Source organism: Heliangelus exortis, chromosome 1 (genome assembly GCF_036169615.1).
Source record: "Heliangelus exortis chromosome 1, bHelExo1.hap1, whole genome shotgun sequence".
In the NCBI taxonomy this organism is placed as follows: domain Eukaryota; kingdom Metazoa; phylum Chordata; class Aves; order Apodiformes; family Trochilidae; genus Heliangelus; species Heliangelus exortis.
This window is the reverse complement of record NC_092422.1, coordinates 133,718,637-133,736,509: the sequence shown is the minus strand read 5'-3', so window position 1 is coordinate 133,736,509 and position 17,873 is coordinate 133,718,637. Positions and strand designations below refer to the sequence as shown.

General features: G+C 41.5%; 1 protein-coding gene across 3 annotated transcripts; it reads left to right on the top strand.

The window, feature by feature from the left end:
• Positions 1–1,429: 1,429 nt before the first annotated feature.
• On the top strand, positions 1,430–16,334 carry USP18 (ubiquitin specific peptidase 18). Of its 3 annotated transcripts, none has more exons than XM_071767195.1 (11): positions 1,432–1,701; positions 4,335–4,516; positions 5,593–5,689; positions 6,904–7,046; positions 8,285–8,364; positions 9,187–9,294; positions 10,058–10,153; positions 11,142–11,312; positions 12,310–12,441; positions 12,903–12,952; positions 13,410–16,334. In XM_071767195.1, exons 2-11 carry the CDS (start codon positions 4,348–4,350, stop codon positions 13,456–13,458), a joined length of 1,095 nt encoding a protein of 364 aa, XP_071623296.1. In that variant the 5' UTR covers positions 1,432–1,701; positions 4,335–4,347; the 3' UTR covers positions 13,459–16,334. The 3 variants fall into 3 exon arrangements, with proteins under 3 accessions (XP_071623304.1, XP_071623296.1, XP_071623287.1); XM_071767186.1 differs by having other exon boundaries at positions 1,434–1,701; positions 9,148–9,294; XM_071767203.1 differs by lacking the exon at positions 11,142–11,312 and having other exon boundaries at positions 1,430–1,701; positions 9,148–9,294.
• Positions 16,335–17,873: the final 1,539 nt, after the last annotated feature.

Genomic DNA, 17,873 nt, shown 5'->3' with positions numbered 1-17,873 from the left:
TGTGTATCCAAAACAAAAATAAATTTTAATGTTACCTTGGACCATAACATTTGGTGTAGTCGGCAGTATCGTAACACACCCTCTCCAGTGGCCTTACACAGGGCATACTCAAGATGGCACCCTGCCTCTGCAGGATACAGCTGGCGTGCCCCTCTCCCTTACTGAATGACAGTCCTGCCTGTCAGGGTGGCCATCAAAGAGATGTCCCCTTGCAAGGACAGTGTTCAGCTTATTGGCACAGCCACTAAAGAAGGGGCTGTTCTTGTGAGATTTATGATTTATGAGGGTGGTTACCCAAATGAGGGTCTCTCCTTGAGGGAAGAGAGTCCAGGTGGCTTATCAAATGAGGCCTCCACATAAGCACAATGTCCATTTTGGCAGGGCAGCTGTTTTGAGACAATTATTCTTTTGGGGATTCTACACCTGCACCATCTCCCCAGTCAGCAGCATTCTGCGGGGCAGCATCATCAATCTCTAAACTCTGTCATCTCCTCCCATGGATCAAAGCTGGGCCACTCACTGGCCATCTGCCAACAAACAAAGCACCCTTATGGGGGGCTGTGCCCCTCTGTTCTGCTGGCAGGTACCCGGGAATTAGATGAAGGGGAAAGCTGTGAAATCCAGCAGACACACTGGAGAAACAGCCACCCAAGCATTTCTGCTCACCCAGACAATGGCGACTCGTTGGGGCCTGTAACGTCACAGCCCAGGTCAGAGCTGGAGTACCCATTTACTGCTGTGCTGCCCTTTGTATGTCCCACTGCACACTGCGCCCCACCATCAGATAGAGAACTGCTCAGCCGTTCAGTTTGTTACGTGAGTTAAGTTTCTAAGCAAGTTACTGACTTGGGATTATTTTAAATGAGCTAATTATCACTTCTAAATACATTACTGTAGGCCTTGATGAAAGTTCAGCTTGGCTGTTGCTTTTGTAGCTGAACCAAACACCGGGATCTGCTTTTGAGAGATAACACCAAGTTCACGCAGAACAAACCCCCTGAGGTACTGTTTATGCCCAAGATGAGGGTTTCTTTCTGCAGAGTTCATTTTCTCATCCCTCCCCTAAAAGCTCACTTTTTCCTCCGCCCAAAAGAAACCAGACTGAACCAAGGCGAGAAGTCAAAGCCGCGCAGGGAGCTGGCCGAAGGGGGCTGCTACCTCCCCCAGGGAACTGCTAGCCCAGCCCGGTGTCAGCGCAGCTCATCCCAAGCCCGTGGCCCCAGAGGTGGGTAGGCATCCCCTGAGAAAAGGAGGCCTCGTCAGGGCGGGCGGGGCTGCTGTAAGGCGCCGCCATGTCGCAGCAGGGGCGGGAGGGAGCGCCCAGCGGAGTTTCACTTTCTGTCCCCTGCCTTCTGCCGAGCGGGAAATGAAAACTATTCGGCTTTGTGAGCGCTGCTGCCCTCTGAGGCGGGCGGGGAGAAGAGCAGAGAGGCAGCCCTCAAATTTCTCCCCGCAGCACCGCCCCGGCAGCCGCTTCTCCGCTACCCTCCCCGTCCACCCCGTCGCTGCCGCCTACGGCGGGGCTCGCGGGCAGCAGCGATTGGGCTGAACCGAACCGAACACCGGCCCACTGTTCTGTGTTGCCTGTGAGCTCCGGTGCGGGGAGACGCGGTGTGTGAGTCCCCGGGGTCTCGCCAGCCGGTGCGGTGTGAACGTGAGTGGCTGCTGAGGCTCGAAGCACTCCTGGTGTTGCGAGAACTGGTAAGAACCCTTTTTGCTTGTTAGTCGGATAGGACGAACCCTTACCTCAGTGCGACAGGAGGAAAAAAAAAATAATATAAATATAATATATTTATTATATGTATATTTATAATATTTGTTATATAGAGAGAGGAAAAGAGGGAGCTGAGCAAATACGTAGTTTGGCAGCGAAGTGGGAAATCAGTTTTCAGTTGTGTCTGAGCGAAGCAGACAGGTTGAGGGCCTCGAGTCCCTGTTGCAGCCCTTTCGTGGAGGACCTCAGGGCTCCCATCTGCTCTCCAAGGCTGCCATCTGCTCCCCCAGATGCTGCCTTACAGCCCACCTCCTGTCCCAGCACCATCATCTCTGCTGCATTCTCCTCACTGAGATACCTGTGCGGGGAAAGGAGCAAGTGGGGTGGTGAAGAGGTGACATGGAACAGAGCTTGTGGTCCTCCTCAGGTGGAGGGAGGCTTTGAGGGCTGTGGAATGGGGTGTGAAGGGACCTAGGCTGGTGTCTTTGGAGGGCAGATAGGCTGTGGAGCAGGCCAGGGTGAAAGGGAGGACACAGGCTAGTGGAGGGACGAAGAGCAAGAGGTCTAACTGAGTATGGGATGGAGGGAGGGTAGCTGCTACCACTGCCTTTTCTGTCTGGTGCTACCGTGGTCACTTGGCTTGGCCAAGCCACCTGTGTGGTGGGAGCAGTATTGAGACCTGCCCCTGGCCTGTGAAGGAAACTGCTTCTCCAGTGAGAGAGGGGAAACCTCAACACCAGGTTTTTTTACACATTTATGCTAGGCAAGTAAGGTCAAGTACAGAATGGAGATATGTATTTCTGATAGCCAAAATTAGGCAGTTCCATGAAAGTGTTGGGAAGTTATGTTTGTGTCCTTGCTCCTGCACCAGCGTTTCTGCTGGTAGTGCCTGGGGGAGAATTTCATCAAACCAGAGACCCAAATTCTCTTGCCTCTACATTCCCCTGCACCTTCCTGACCTAAAATCGTTCTACCTATTTCTTAAGTCACCCAAGGCCTTTTACCCCTGACCTGGCTCTTTTATCTCATCCTTAATCCTACCTCTCCTGCCAAAAGAAGAACTATTTTGCCAATTCCCCTCATCCCAGGCCCAGTACATCCCCAGCTGTTTTTCAGCTACCTCTGCTCTGCCTGCCCCTACCTGTGGCATTCCTGATGGCTTTATTACTTACCTTCTGGATGATGTGATGCTAACTAAACCCACTGGCTCTTGCTGTACAAGCAAAGATGGGCTCCTGCTCCAGCTAGGCCTTAGAAACCTGAATTCCTCATTATACAGTTTCTAGGGGAAGAGGCAGTGTGAGTTTAGACTCTGTTTTGCTGAGGAAGAAAATGAATCCAGTTTTTCTTCTCCAGCAGAGCTGCTCTAAGCACTGTGTTTTGATATAAAAAGTAACATTCTTGAATCTTTCTTTCAAAGTCCATGTTTTGGGTTTTTTTCCAGAATAAAACTCTTCACCAAATTCAACAATATTTAGTGAATCTGGGTGTATGATACTTAGAGGTAAAAAATAATCTCCAAAAGTAAAGAATCAAAAGTACATTGTGAAAAAGTATACTTCAACTTGATGACAATAATTGAAAAAAAAAAAAAAAAAAAGTCTGTTTCTAGTTTCCCTATGCAAGAAATTCTTCAGAAATTTTGTATTTAACATTATTAGGCACAGTTAACCTGAAAAATAACATGCTTTTAAAGCAAGGATTTTTTGAAAGGCAGCATCATGATATTTTTTTTTTGCTTATTTCCCTTTCTTGGTTTTCTTTTCTCCCTGTCTTATTTTCCCTTTCTTATTTTCCCTTCATTATTTCAGCACCTGGCCTCAGGTTCATTTTACATGCTGTTTAATGTTTGTAAAATAATAATTTGATTTGGTTTTCCCCTTATGAATTCTTCCCTAAGTGTATCCTTTTTTTTCTGATTCTGCCTCCCTGTTGGTGGTGGGCTTTTAAAAAGTTTCATTTTTGTGTAATTACATTCAAACACTTGTCACATTGTTTTTCTTGTAGATTTTTCATTTGCTTTAGTTTGAAGTTTTCTTTTAAGGAGCCAATAGCTGTATCCTAAGAGTAATGGTCTGTTCAATACTCTTAAAGATCAAGGCATTATAGTGGTTCTGTTGCTGTAACAGGTACTTTACCTGTGATCACCTGAAAGAGCATAAAAACAAATTAATATTGTGCTTAAGTGCCTTTAAATATTACAGTCCAAAGTGCCACAGTAGAGCTGTGACTAAGCCATGTAAAAACAGTGCAAAGAGTCTAGTACAGAAAACAAATAAATGCTTATAAGATCAGAAGGCTAGAGAACATGAAATTTACCTTTTTGAATACTTGGAATACTTTGGATAATAGAGCATTACTTTTATTAAACAGAGGAGTTTTGGATAATTTTATCACATTGTTTATCAACAGTTAAATCTGGAGTTCCTTGGCTAGGTGGAGCTGTTCTGTGGAACTGAATGTTCTGTTACTTATGAGGAAAAGGAAGACAGGCTGTGCAACTGCCATCAAGCTCCATGGCTGTTACCTTGCCAATAGCCCACACACCTGCAGTACCCATATTAATTCAAATATACTAAATGCTGTCACAGTTATATAACTAATTCTATTGACATTCCAGTAAAATACTGTGGATGGGACAAAGAAGTGGACATCAAGAAAGAAGCAAGAAACTGGAGATGACTCAAAGTGAGACCATGAAGACAAAGGCAGTTGTACAAAATAATGAAGAGGCATCTGAAGAACTGAACTCCAAAAAACAGAGGCTTACATCAGTCTTTGGTGTGGCAGACTTAAAAAATGGTAATATTGTTTTGTCTATTCTGCACTCTCACATTTTCTTTTTTTCTAATGCCTGCTGTTACATTCTCTCTCCTTAGGCTTAATTTTCACCTATTTTTTATCTCTTTGCTGAGGCATGTACAGAAAATTCTCATTTTGCTCTGCCAAGTACATTTTGTTTTTTGGGAAAGGATTATGTAACAATCTCAAAGCTTTTTTCACTTTTAAGTCCTCAGGGTGGCCACTGGCCAGAAAGATCTAGATGCTAGCCCCAAACACAGCCAGCATTGCTTCTGGATTTGCTAAACCATAGGCTAGTCCGTAGTTTTTCTCCTGCATTAGATTGGCCTCTCAAAAACTGGAATCAATATTTCAGGTGTACATACTATTCTATCCCAGCTATAGCCCACCCTTACCAATGGCTGTATGCATTTCAGTTGTTCTCAGTTTCCATTTCATTTCCTCTCCCTTTGGTGATGGCTTCAGAAAAAAACCTTCTACTTTCTGATCACAATTACTTATACCCCTTTGGGCCACGAATATGCTGTCTTTTTAGAAGCAGTATGAACAGCTGTAACTTGCTTTTTCCACTTCTCAGTCTAGTTCCTTTCTTTGAAACTGAGTCAAAGAACTCCAGAGTTAGGTGGAATGAGAAACTTGAAGCCTGTGTGGTAGACAACTAACACATGGTTCCATGTGTAGCTCTAAATCTTGTTATTAGGCCTGAATGTGTAAAAGGCTTAATGAATGTCCTCATACAGGCAGCCTTTGATTTCTCTTTGTTTATTTATTAATTTATATATTTTGTGCTTAGATGTTTTATGAGAGGACTGAAATTAGAGGAACAGGGAGACATTCGAGTATCATAATCCAGACTTACTTGGATTTTTCATGTCCATTGCCAAATAAAATTAATTGTTACCTGCTTGAGGAACATAAGACTAGGTGGAACGCTTTCTCACATCTGGCCAAGATGTGGTGTCTATGCACTGAATGGCTGAATATGTGCAAGAGGACTTTCCCACCTCAAAATAAGTTTTACTTTCTTTTGTTGTATCTATTGGCAGGTGTTACTTCCTCTTTTTCTGTGCCTACAGGAGCTATTGGACTGTACAACGTTGGACTAAGCTGCTGTCTGAACTCTGTACTCCAAGTGTTCCTCATGAATATATACTTCACAAGAATACTTAGAAGGTACCACCTGAGATATTCCCATTGTTGCTTGATTGTCTTCACTGTTTTTATATGGGTTGTATGTTTGAAGGTTTGGTTCATCAAGATGCTAGCGTGGTGCTTTCAGCTTGCTCAGCAAAGCCTCTGCCCTCTTCTGTCTTTCATATACAGACTAGGACCTGCAAAGGTACAAATTGCAGTTTCCTGACTTGTTAGTCATCTCTGGTTCATGTGCTGGTTGCATACTGGTAAACTGCAGCCCTGAACACTGAATCTTTGTGGTTTGCATCTGTGTTTTCAATAACAAGATATTATTTTATTCCATATATGCTCATAGCCTATTATAACAAAAAGATTTGTTGTGTATAAACATAGTCGCTATTAATTTTGTAACTTCGATCATGTAAACATAAATATGTTGAGTCTCTGGCCCCCAATCCTCCTGGCTAACATGTGATAGAGCATGTGTTGTTGCAGACAGGGAATATGTAGCATCATTTTGTTTGTGTGACTGTGCTGTGTACTTGTTTGTGAGGAAGATTTGGGTTTCTTCTTCTCTACCAACCACACTGATGACTGGTTTGATTTGTTTTCAGTTTGCTCAGTTCACTACAGCTTTAATTATCTAATGGAATAATTCCTATTCCATCCTCCTTTCTCCAGATTTTTTACACACTCACCAGTGTGCAGAGGAGGAATACAAGTTACAGGAGTACGGAGATGAGAAGTGTTACAGATGGCAAAACTAAATAATGTAGACAGAAGGTTACCACTGTTGTTTGAAGAAAGACAGAAAACCTGTGGACTCCAATAAATTTAGAGAGGTTAGAGCTTTCCAGCTGACATATAGTTGAAATGCAAGCATTATGATTACATGCCCATGAGATTTTGACTGTATGTTGAGAATGAAGGCATGAACAAGTGTCAGGCAAGAACAGGTCTGAAACTCACTTTAACTAATGTTCCTAGAGCCCTAAAATCACTTCAGGACCTGCTTGGTTTGCCCCTTATTCAAGGACAGGCCAACTTAAAATTGTGGGCTTTGCTTTAGAACTGCCATCCTGCACTATGGGATGAGCTAGTGCAGGTGTCTGTTTCCTCTTTTTCCTTCTTATGCTAAAAACACGTCTGGTTCCTCATGAATTGCTGCTTTTTGTGCTATCCACCACTGCTCCTTCAGGTGTCGTGTCTAATTACTGATTGATTTCCATTTATCTTGCTTCTTCTCTTTATAGGATCACAGTGCCACCATGTGCTGCACGGAAGAGGAATGTCCTGTACCAAATGCTTCTGCTGTTGGAGAAGATGCAGTGTGGAAAGCAGAAAGCTGTTTCGCCTGTGGACCTCGCTGCCTGCCTTTCAGCATACAGAGTGAAATGTAAGCATCAGGCTCACCTCTGTCTGCAGACCAGGGATGTAAATTATCAAGCATTAACAAGCAGAGCAGACTCTGACAGCTCGTTCAGAGTTTTAGAAATGTGAGGAGTTAGGTACAAGATGATGCAGTGCTCTTCATAACTGCCTCCTCCATTGTAAGTGAGATGCTGTGTTTTACTTGTGAAGAGGTAGAAAAAGCCCCTGCTGGAAATCCTTGCTTATGTCCAAAGACTGTCAGACTGCTAGAAGACTCGGCTACTGATATACTGGTATACTGGCCAGAAAAGCAATGGGATGTTAAGAGTATGTTTATGTGTACAAATACACACGGTATATCCAAGTGCCCCAGTCTTTATCATATAAAAACCGAAACAGGACAGCACTGAAAAGGACACATGGTAGCCAGCTCAGACCTATATTAATGAAGAATATGAGGTAATGTGAAACATCAAGATTTTGCTAAACTGTATGTAGTTTTTGCCCAGTTCCTAAATCCTGAGTTCATTGTGGGATGGAAACAAAAGTTCTTTGCATTCATGAATGTGGATTTTGTCTGACCACCCCAGGTTCAATCTTGAAGCAAGTCTCTACTGAGCCACCCTAATCGAGCTGTGTCCCACCATTTTGGATTTCTTAATATGCAAGTTCAAGCCAGAGTAAAAAGCCAAAGCATATTATTAGCACATCATCTTGGGCTTCCTGTGCTGAAGCTGTGTACTTTTTCTCTGTGTGGGAATGCAGGAGTTTACACCATTCTGTGAATGAGACATATGGATAGGCCTCCCTATCATTTTTATCTCAGCACTCAGGAGTCTTACAGCCTCAGTGAGGGGATGGGGGACACAAGTCTGTGGAGCAGGGGATGTGAAAAAGAGAACAGAATGTTCCCTGTATTGTTTCTAAGAAGGACTCAAACAAATACAACCCTCAACTCTGTGAGACATCTGAGCCCTGTCCTTCAGTAGGTATTGGATATACTCTTGACCCCACATTTGGTGACAAGGACAGGGTTGTACAATGTGGCACTCAAGCCCCCCTGCCTTTTCCCACTGCCTGCTCAGGTCACACAGAGACCTTGCAACTCATCTCCAGTCTACATTCTCTCCCAGGCAGGGAGTGGCAAGGGAACAAGCGGCTGGATCTAGTGGGGGACAATAAACCTCCCTATGCCATTTGTGGGAAATCAGTGCTTAGTGCTATTCATACTACTGACTGAGGTTGTGTTTTCTTTTTGTCAAGTGTTTGTCACACATGATGCTGCCCAGCTCTTTCTGACTCTCTGGAACTTGATGAAGATGCAGATGGAAAAGCCAGAGCTGGTAAGGACAGTCACCAAAATGAGCACCACCAAGCCCTTTGGCCCTTGTTGTGTGTGGTTTCCTCTGCTTCTTGAAGAAGAATGCCAATGACAAATATCCTAAACAAAATTCTTAAAATTATCCCCTATTTGAATCTTTCCTCTTTTCCTTCAAATTGGAGAGGGAATCTTGATTCCATAGGTGTCAGAATTTTGAAACACAACTCACTTTTGTTCATCCTACTGTTAGGGCATGTCAGGGCCTCAGTTCTAATGGGACAGTTGATCAATAACAAAGCATTTGATCTTCTTGCAACACTGAATTTAGCTACCTTGCATTTCTTTTTACCCCAAATTTCTTTAAGCATTTATTGGCAATTCCTGGCATAGCTCCTCTGTTCTTCGTTGTCAGCCATATGCATTTTGTTATAATTGGTCACTGCTCCTATTAAGGTAAGAGAAAAGTTCTTCACTCACCGTCATAGTTTTATTCATACAGAAGACAGGCTCCTGTTGTAGTTCCAAACAAAACAATAAAATTTTGCATTGAACCAGACATTTAACTGTCAGATCTTGTTACTGATGATGTCTTTCCCTTCTGCTGGGGAGTGAGGGGAAGGAATGGTTCTCCTTTAAATGGTGGGAAGTACTCTGTCCATGCAAGTCAATGTCATATCTGGGTTCAAAACAGTAACACTGCATGAAGTAACATGTCTCCATGGGCTTTCCTGCCCAGAGGGAATTATCGAAGATGTGTTCTTCTTAAACGTTATTTTGGCTTTTTTTTTTTTTTGCATCCCTCCAGGTAAAAGAGCTGACTGATTTGTACACTATCTGTATACAGGAACATCTGGCCTGTCAGAAATGCTCTCTTGAAACAAAAAGGAATAGCAGCATGTTAATCCTTCCCCTCCCAATTCTGTATTCCAAGTCTCACATGTTGAAGACTCTGGTAAGTTCAGTGGCTGCACTGTTTCCTTAGGAAGAAGATTTCCCTCTGTTCACTGTGGAAGCCTTCTCCTTCAAGCACTGGTGTCTCTTGGGACTCTTCTGAAATCTGTCTGCAAGAATCTCTGTAGGGTGTCTTTTCTCATTCGCATTTGTTCTTTGTTTTTAGGGGCTCTGAATTTCTCAAAAGTTTTGGTTTTTGATTTGAGGGATGGGAAATAAAGCCCTTAAATTGCCTTTCTAAAAAGGATGTTGACTAAATACTCTGTAAGACTCAAACACATACTATACAGTGGTGTATACCTGTGAGACCTTACATGCCACAGTGAGGTGCCTCAAGTAACTTGTAAACCCTGTGCAGACTCACTATATTTGCCTTGTGTGGTGTTCTTTTACTGCTAAATCAGGTACAGGTGTGATGATGGCTACGTAGGTTTTTCCTGGATTTTCAGGTGACAGTTGAACCTTTGGACCCTATTTATTCTCTGACCACTGTTTCATCCTAAAGGAAACTCTTTCAGAATGTTTAAGGCTTTGAAGTGTGCATAAAAGAGACTTATGCATCTATGTATTTTTGTGGAAAATGTGATCCTCTACTGTTTTTTCAACTAATGTCATCACACCAGCAGCTATGAAAAAGGCTTCCAGGCAATCTTCCATGCTTTAAATAAAAATACCTTTGGCTTTGCTGTTTGCATGTACCTTGAACAAGTAGAAATAGAAATCCAGCTGTAAGCAGTTAAATTCAAAGAAATCTGTCTTCTTAGGAGGACTGTCTGCAACACTTTTTCCATCCGGAAGAGCTGGCTGATCACAACATGTGTTTCTGTGAACAGTGTGGAAAGAGAACACCTTTTTTGCAGGTAATCAGATAACTATTTCCCCATGCATCTCTCATATTCAGAACTCCGTTTGGGACGGGGGAGGGTGGGAAAGGAACCATATCCGTTTAAGAGGAGATAGACAACTCAAAGACATGTCAGCTAGATATAAACTACATGCATCTTTCCTGTTAGGAAGTTCCCCACTGTCAGTGTAGCTTTAGCAACGAAAGAATGCTTTCACTGATTTTAATGTAAGTCACTGAGGGATGTAGCATTTCTGTACCAGTGGAAAAGCTTCTGTTGGTTTATGTTGAGCTTCCACTGTGGGGCTTTACACTGCTGCCTAGCTCCAGGGATAGACAAGAATATGTTACTGGAGCTATGCATGCACATAAAAGTAGGCTACTGTAGGCTGATTTCCTTTCTTCCTTGCTCCCCATTTTTTGGAGTATTAGTCTCTTCCAGGCAATAATTTATCTGTTTCATTAAGAGGGAAGGGAATTGAAGAGAGGTGTGTGAGGGAGACTGCCTCAGCTCCAGGCTTGGAAGGGACTTACCTCATCGGTTTCACCAGCAGGCAATCTCGAAGGTCACAGTGCATCCGTATGTCTTGAAGGCAGCCGTGGCAGTAGGAGTAATATTAACAAAAGCAGTGCTGGAAGGAAATGAGCTCTCAGGTTGGCATCCTTCAGGGACCTCTAGTGGCCACATCACATCTGACAATGGAATTGGTTTGCCTCACCTCAATAACCGAGTGCTACCCACCCAGGGTTAAGAAAGCAGATGAGAAACAAATCAGCCTGTAAGACACCTGGGTGCTGATCACGCTGAAGTTGAGAAACGTGGTTATCTTAGCTTTACTACATGTGTGTGTGTGTGTCGTTTGCATTTGCTGTCTGGCGGAACTGGCAATTATTCACTATAGCACTGACTGCTCTCTGTGCTGTGTTCACTGGGTGCCAATGGCAATTTCACCTCCTCAGGGTTTGTTCCTTAGTTTTAAATTGCATTATTTATTGCTTTACAGAGCATGAAGCTAGTCCATCTCCCACACACCCTGACCATACACCTGAAGCGCTTCTGCTTTGAAACCTCAGCCTACATTCACAAGCTTAATAATAATCTGCCATTCCCCCAAGACCTTGATTTCAATGTGATCTTGACAGAAAATCAGTGTCAAGCAGATAATAATGAAAAGGTAAAATACTCCTTGTGACTTGCTTTAAAAGGGCAGATTTTCTTCTCCCCTCCTCTCAAGTCTTATGAAAACTTAAAAGGTCCTACCAGTACTTACCTCAGCTCAAAGTACTGTCTAAGAAATGTCTGTTTCAGGCTTTACCTCTGCCTGGTGTTGTCTCACATCCCATGGTTTTAACTAGCTCAGGCATTATTCAAGTTTCTGTGCTCAGATTAAATCACCAAGGACATAACTGGAGCTTTCTGCCATAAGGACAAAAAACAGGTTTTACAAAAAACCCTCCAAAATCACAAAACCTAATGCCTTTTTTTATTTTTTTCTTTTTTTTTTTTTTCCCCCCCCGAGTGTTTAGGATAATTTTTTCTTCAATTTTTAAATATACTAAAGAAAAGATGAAAAAATTATTCATTTGGATGACCAAATCCAGGCACTGTAAACAGTGTCTTGGAAGCAACTTCTGCTCTGTGCCTCATACTCCAAGGCAAGATGGCCTCACTGAGCTGTAGACTTACATCTTTGCAGAGGTCACTAGTCCAGGACAGTGAAACTCCATTCCTGGATGCTTCCTATGCAGTGTTGAGGTTGAGCCACAGAGCTGAGGTTAGCAAGGAGATGACAGCTTTGCCAGGCAGCTGAAAGTGATCTACCATACTCGGCATATGTTCCCCTTACTGAGAAATAACAAGGGAAAGTGTGGCAACAGCAAAACCTGGCTGGTGTAGTGTTGGCTGCAGTGTAACCACTTTGCTGCCTCTTTGCTGCCTACTGCCTTTTTCACATTCCTGTGAAAAAGGTCTTCAGGGGGGCTGGCAGCCCATAGCTGGCTGGCAAAACTTTGACAGTAAGAGTCCAAAAGGCAGGATCCTCAAGGCCAATCTAATTTTTTTCCTATTTCCATGTGAAATGCATGTTTTTGCTGTCCTGGCTTCTGCTTCTCTTCCAATAATGGCAAATGGGAATTGCTGCACTGAAAGTTACTCTTTGTGACTCTTCACAGGCTGACTGGCAGTATGAGCTTTTTGCAGTTGTTGCTCATTCAGGATCAACTAGTTTTGGACATTACTGTGCCTATATTCGAAGTCTCACAGAATTTAAATGGTATTGCTTCAATGATTCGCACGTTTGCCAGGTGAGGACAAAAATTCATGTTTTCTTTTGTAACTTCTTGGACACACCTGTAGATCTCATTCAGTCTGACTGACTGCTGATTAAAGAGAAACAGAGAAATAAACTGAAGCTGCAGAGCATTGTGCACCTCATTTGTCTGGTACAGCATAAGCTGAGCTGAGGGCAAAGCAACTCGAGCTTGTGTACCAGACAAGGCCTCAGGTTCTTCTTTGCCATTTGCTGAAGCAGCCATTTGCTGAATACCTGCCTGGATGTACTCTAGATCTGTTTAATGTATATGTTCAAAAGAGGCCAAAGAGCTGTTTTTCCTCAAAGGATAAAGAATATTATCTGATTTATTAAAAGGTGTTTATTTCCTGGGAATACCACTTACACCACTCTTAAGAGGATTGTTGTGCTGGTATCAATGTGTATTCTCTTGAGAGTCCCTACCAGCGTCCCCTCTGTGTTTTTCTTTTCTAGGTATCATGGGATGATGTTAAAACCACCTATGGGCATTCCAGCCTCCACTTGTAAGCAAACACTTTTCTTTTTCTTTTTTTTTTTTTTTTTTTTTTTAACCAACTGCTGCTTGGTTTGGAGTGAGGGTAGCAAAGAGGGAAGACAAATGGTTTGAACTGCATATTGCCTGGCATGTACTGGGGATGCAGGGGAATAAAAAGGCATCCCTGTATTCTTGTTATACACTTATACACTTGTATATCCTGTATGAAGTTATATTCATCAGTCAGGTTGCCTCCATACTTTTGTTTTGATGCATCATGAGGAAGTGAGTTGTGGAGAAAGAGAAGCTCTTCTACAAGCTATAGTACTGCCAGGGGGTCAGCTTTATATGCTGGCTCAGGAACATTGGAGAGGGCCAGTTCAGTCAGCCTACACCTGAAAAAGCTGAGCAGGGGCAAACCTGGGATGTTACTTGTAATATAGATCTTCAAACATACATCTTGTTTTGCTTCTTTGCTTCTACAGGGGAGAAACAGCCTATCTCTTGATTTACATGAAAAAACATCTGGAGTAGCCTTAACCTGGAGTATCAAGATGTCTCAGGAAGCTGTGCATTGTCCATAGAGCTCAGTGACTGTGCCTCTGGATGTATACAAATGTTCCACAATAAGGACGTTCTGCACTCTGTTGATAACGCCTGCCTTCACATTTATTGATTAAAATAATGCAGGAGAGACTCAGCTAGAGAAAGGAACTGAGAATTGTTGCACCCAGAAACATTTTCTTTCATGTATTTTTATTATTTATATGAATCTAGAGATAAACTTCCCCTTAAAAGATAGAAAAATCAGTTCTTGTCACTTCTGACTTCCCAGTTTCTTTAATGTCTGATGCCTTGGTTCCAGTACAGGCAAGTTTGACCTAAAAGCCTGCATGATGTTCCAGGGAGGCATGTCGTATGGCTGGAGAGCTGTGGTAGCTATACCTAGCCAGGAATCCTTTAAGAGCTTGAGACTTTGCCCTTTTAGCAACATGTTAGATGCTGGTAAATTGGACAGGGGACCCCAAAATTCTTGAGAAATATCTTGAGCAGAATCCTTATGACACATGTGCCAGTTAAGTTTGCTCCAGGAAGTTTGCTTCAGGAAGGTTATAAAACCTTCCTGAAAATGAATCACTGCAGGGGCTGAGATGTGTTTGAAAGCTGGTGTCAGCATGAAGAGGTGTTTTTAAATCAGGAGCTATTGTAGTAGTTCTAGTTTACAAAATGAGTCTGTATATATTTATGCAGATGATTAATGTTTTAGCATGCTTATCAGGCATTTCTATGCATTTTCTTTCCTGTAGAGGAAAATACTCCAAGCAACAGATATTCTAAAGCTAGCTAGTGATTTTGCACAGTACACTTCATACTCTGTGGTAGGAGTAGTGAGAAGCCTTGATGTTCACAAAGTTTTGGGATTTTCCTTTGGTATCCTTCAGCTGGTTGCCAGATGGAGTTGTCTTGCTGTTTTCCTGCCTTCTCTGCCCATTAAGTGGAAATATCCCTCAAGCAGTTAGTGTTATGGAGAGAACAATTTTATAAAGAAAATGAGTGATTTTTATATCTCCTGTTGAGTCCTGTCACTCTGGGCTGCTGATTCAGCCTGTGTTGCCATGGCAAGGCTACACAGCTGGAGGGAAAATGAGACAACTAGAAAGGACAGTTGGTAACATCTGACAATCAGAAAAAGAGTGTTCTAAAAGCTTATCCTAAGACTCAGCTGTGAGGCAAGTTAAAAAACTTTGGTTGAGATTCTTTTAGAACACTCATTGTAGTAAGTCTTGATGTACTACTGTCTGTGAAAGGATTGGTGATTCCAGTAGTTTGAGATCTAGCCTAGTGTATTCTTTGACTGTATCTGTACAAGGGTGATACTTTTTTTCTTTTTTTTTTTTGAGACTGAGCACATTTTAAAAATTACTAATTTAGTTATAATAGAAATTTAATATAAGCCAATTGTATTTTGAAAATGATTATGATGTTCTCAAATCATGTCCTTTTTCTGTTGTTATGTGGAAGGTGAATTGAGAGAGCTCAGAACATAGCTGTGAAATTCTATTTTTATGAGCTAGTAGATATTTATTTCATGGTATTAGCAAGGTCCTTTATTCTATTCAACTCTCTTCTATTTGTACTGTTCATTCTGTGTTAAAAAAATTCCCAGTGAATTGTTGTCACTAGAATGAGTTTTCATCCTGCTTGCCTTTGGGAATGTCTTACATGCTTTCTAAAGCACCTTACAACAGGTGAGGAAGAATATTCATTTTCACCAGCACTCTGTGTTATGTGAAGTAGCTGAAAGATGTTCCACTCTATTCCTGAGCTTCAGAAACTGAGAAGTTAATGGTTAAGAGACTGTCATTTCTGATTTGGTATGACCTGAAATTGAAAAAGAAAAATATATGCTTATGAAAAATATTTCAAAAGTGTGTCCACTTCCCAGGTGTGTCATCTGTCAGGAAAGCAATTGCTGAGATACATTAAGAATCTTTCAGTTCTCATAGAAAAGTAGTTAATATGTTTTGCTTTGTTCTAAATAAAATAGTATAGCAGAAGATTCCTAGAAAATAAGCCTTGTGGATTGTTCTTGGTCTGTTTTTCCTGAGCACCATAAATTGCCCAGTTCCTGGAGGTGGGTTGAAGTTGCCTGACCTCTGCCAACAGCATGGTACCATCACTGAGCCTTTCTGTGAGCTTGGTGCTTTCTTCCCTGAGCATATACCCTCATGAGAATAAAAAAGCATATACCCTTATGAGAGCACTAATAAGTAAACAACAACCCTTTCAATCAAAATGCTCAATACAACACTTGGGTCCAGAATGTAATGACAAATTTGAAGTTTGGAGTACAGCAGAAAAGGTTCTTGCTGCTTCATTTGTGCCACCCGTAGCAGCAGGAAAAGCCCTTGACAATGATTGATAAAAATAATGAAATACACAAACTCGCCTGTTGCACTGCTAAGCAGATGAACATCTGATATTTTAACACAGATGCTAAAAGATGTTGATAGTGTCAGACGTGCAGTTTTACAGAATTGTGCTGCCACTGACTTTTTATCGTTAGCTTTTAGGTCATGTTTGTGAAGACTTTGATGGAATGTGTTGTGTGAACTTGTCTGATGATTTGGAGTCAATTCACAACAAAATACAATTGATTAAGATAACATGAAAAAATTAACTGTTGCACATACTGGGTTAGATGAATGCTTAAACCGCTTAGAGATAGGGGGATAGCTTAGAGATTTAATTAGACAAGGCTTATCAATTATATTAGTTATTATTGCTTTTGTATTATTAGTATGGTGTTTATGGTGATGTATCATTATCATGTTATCTCGCACAATAAAGCAAGTCTCGATTGCTCAAAAATAAAAAGGCGAAGCTGTTGTAGAGTTTTTGGAAGAAAACAGACATGTTAGCAGTCCTGACTATTTAGCTTTAGCCAGAGTGAGCTAAGGGCCTTGAGGCCCATCTGCAAGGTTACTGAAAGATCAGCTACGGGCAAAAGATAAGGGAGTTGGCAGCAGAAAAGAAGAATAACAGGATGGGAAAGCATCTCATAGACAGCACATAAAGAGTTGTATTTAACCAGTTAGATAGTGCACTGTGGCATTTGAAGAATGTGTTGTACCAATCAGCAATATGATTATATTGTTATCAGCCTGACTGAATAAAAGGGCTACCGCTACTCAATAAATAGCCATACTTCGATTGTATCATCTGCATGTTGTCCACTGCGCTCTTCCCGACATCCTTCTATTCTCTCTGTTTTTCATTTCTCTTTCCCTCGTTCCCATGTATTCTTTCGTTGTTTTTTTCCTCCTTCTCTCATTCCCTTCTATTCTTTCATTGCTTTTTTTTTCTCTTTCCTTTGTTCCCTTCTATTCTTTCATTGTTTTTTTTCTCGTTCCCTTGCTCCCTTCTATTCTTTCATTGTTTTTTTTCCTCATTCCCTCGTTCCCTTCTATTCTTTTGGGTTTTTTTTCCCTCCTTTCCTCGTTCCCTTCTATTTTGGTTTCTTTTTCTTGTTCCCTCCTCCCCATCTATTATTATGTTTTTTTTCCCTTCGTTTCCTTCTATTCTTTTGTTTTTTTCTTTTCACATTCCCTCGTTCCCTTCTATTCTTCTGTAGTTTCTTTTTCTCGCTCCCTTGTTCCCTTGTATTCTTTCATTAGTTTTCTTTTTTTGGTTCTCTTGTTCCCTTCTATTCTTTCATTGTTTTGTTTTTTTTCCCTTGTTTCCTCATTCCCTTCCATTCTTTCATTGTTTTTCTTTCTCCTTCCCTCATTCCCTCCTATTCTTTTGTTGGGTTTTTTTTTCTCGCTTCCTCGTTCCCTTCTATTCCTTTGTTGGTTTTTTTTTCGCGTGTCCTTGTTCCCATCTATTTTTTCCTTGTTTTTTTCCTCGTTCCCTTGTTACCTTCTATTCTTTTGTTGTTTTATTTTCTCGTGTCCTTGTTCACTTCTAGTCTTTCCTTGTTTTTTTTTTTCTAATTCCATTGTTCCCTTCTAATCTTTTGTTGTTTTTTTTCTCTCATTCCCTTGTTCCCTTCTATTATTTCGTAGGTTTTTTTTTTTTCATTCCCTCATCCTCATTCCCTTGTATTCTTTCGTTAGTTTTGGTTTTTTTTTTGGTTCCCTCATTCTTCTGTTCTTTCATTGTTTTTTTCTTCTCGTTCCCTTCTGTTCTTTCGTTGTTCCTTTTTACTCTTTTTTACTTAACAATGAAAGAATAGAAGGGAAAGAGGGAACAAGAAAAAAAAACCAATGAAAGAATAGAATGGGAAAGAGGGAAAGAGAAAAAAATAACTGAAAGAATAAAAAGGGAATGAGGGAACGAGAAAAAAAACAATGAAAGAATAGAAAGGGAATCAGGGAACAAGAAAAAAAAACAATGAAAGGATAGAAAGGGAAAGAGGGAATGAGAAAAAAAAACAACGAAAGAAT

Coding starts and splice junctions, on each gene's coding strand:
- USP18 (XM_071767186.1), top strand. CDS start 4,348: ATGGGACAAAGAAGTGGACATCAAGAAAGAAGCAAGAAACTGGAGATG. Junction 4,517..5,592: donor TGTGGCAGACTTAAAAAATG/GTAATATTGTTT, acceptor CTGTGCCTACAG/GAGCTATTGGACTGTACAAC. Junction 9,295..10,057: donor CTCACATGTTGAAGACTCTG/GTAAGTTCAGTG, acceptor CTGTCTTCTTAG/GAGGACTGTCTGCAACACTT.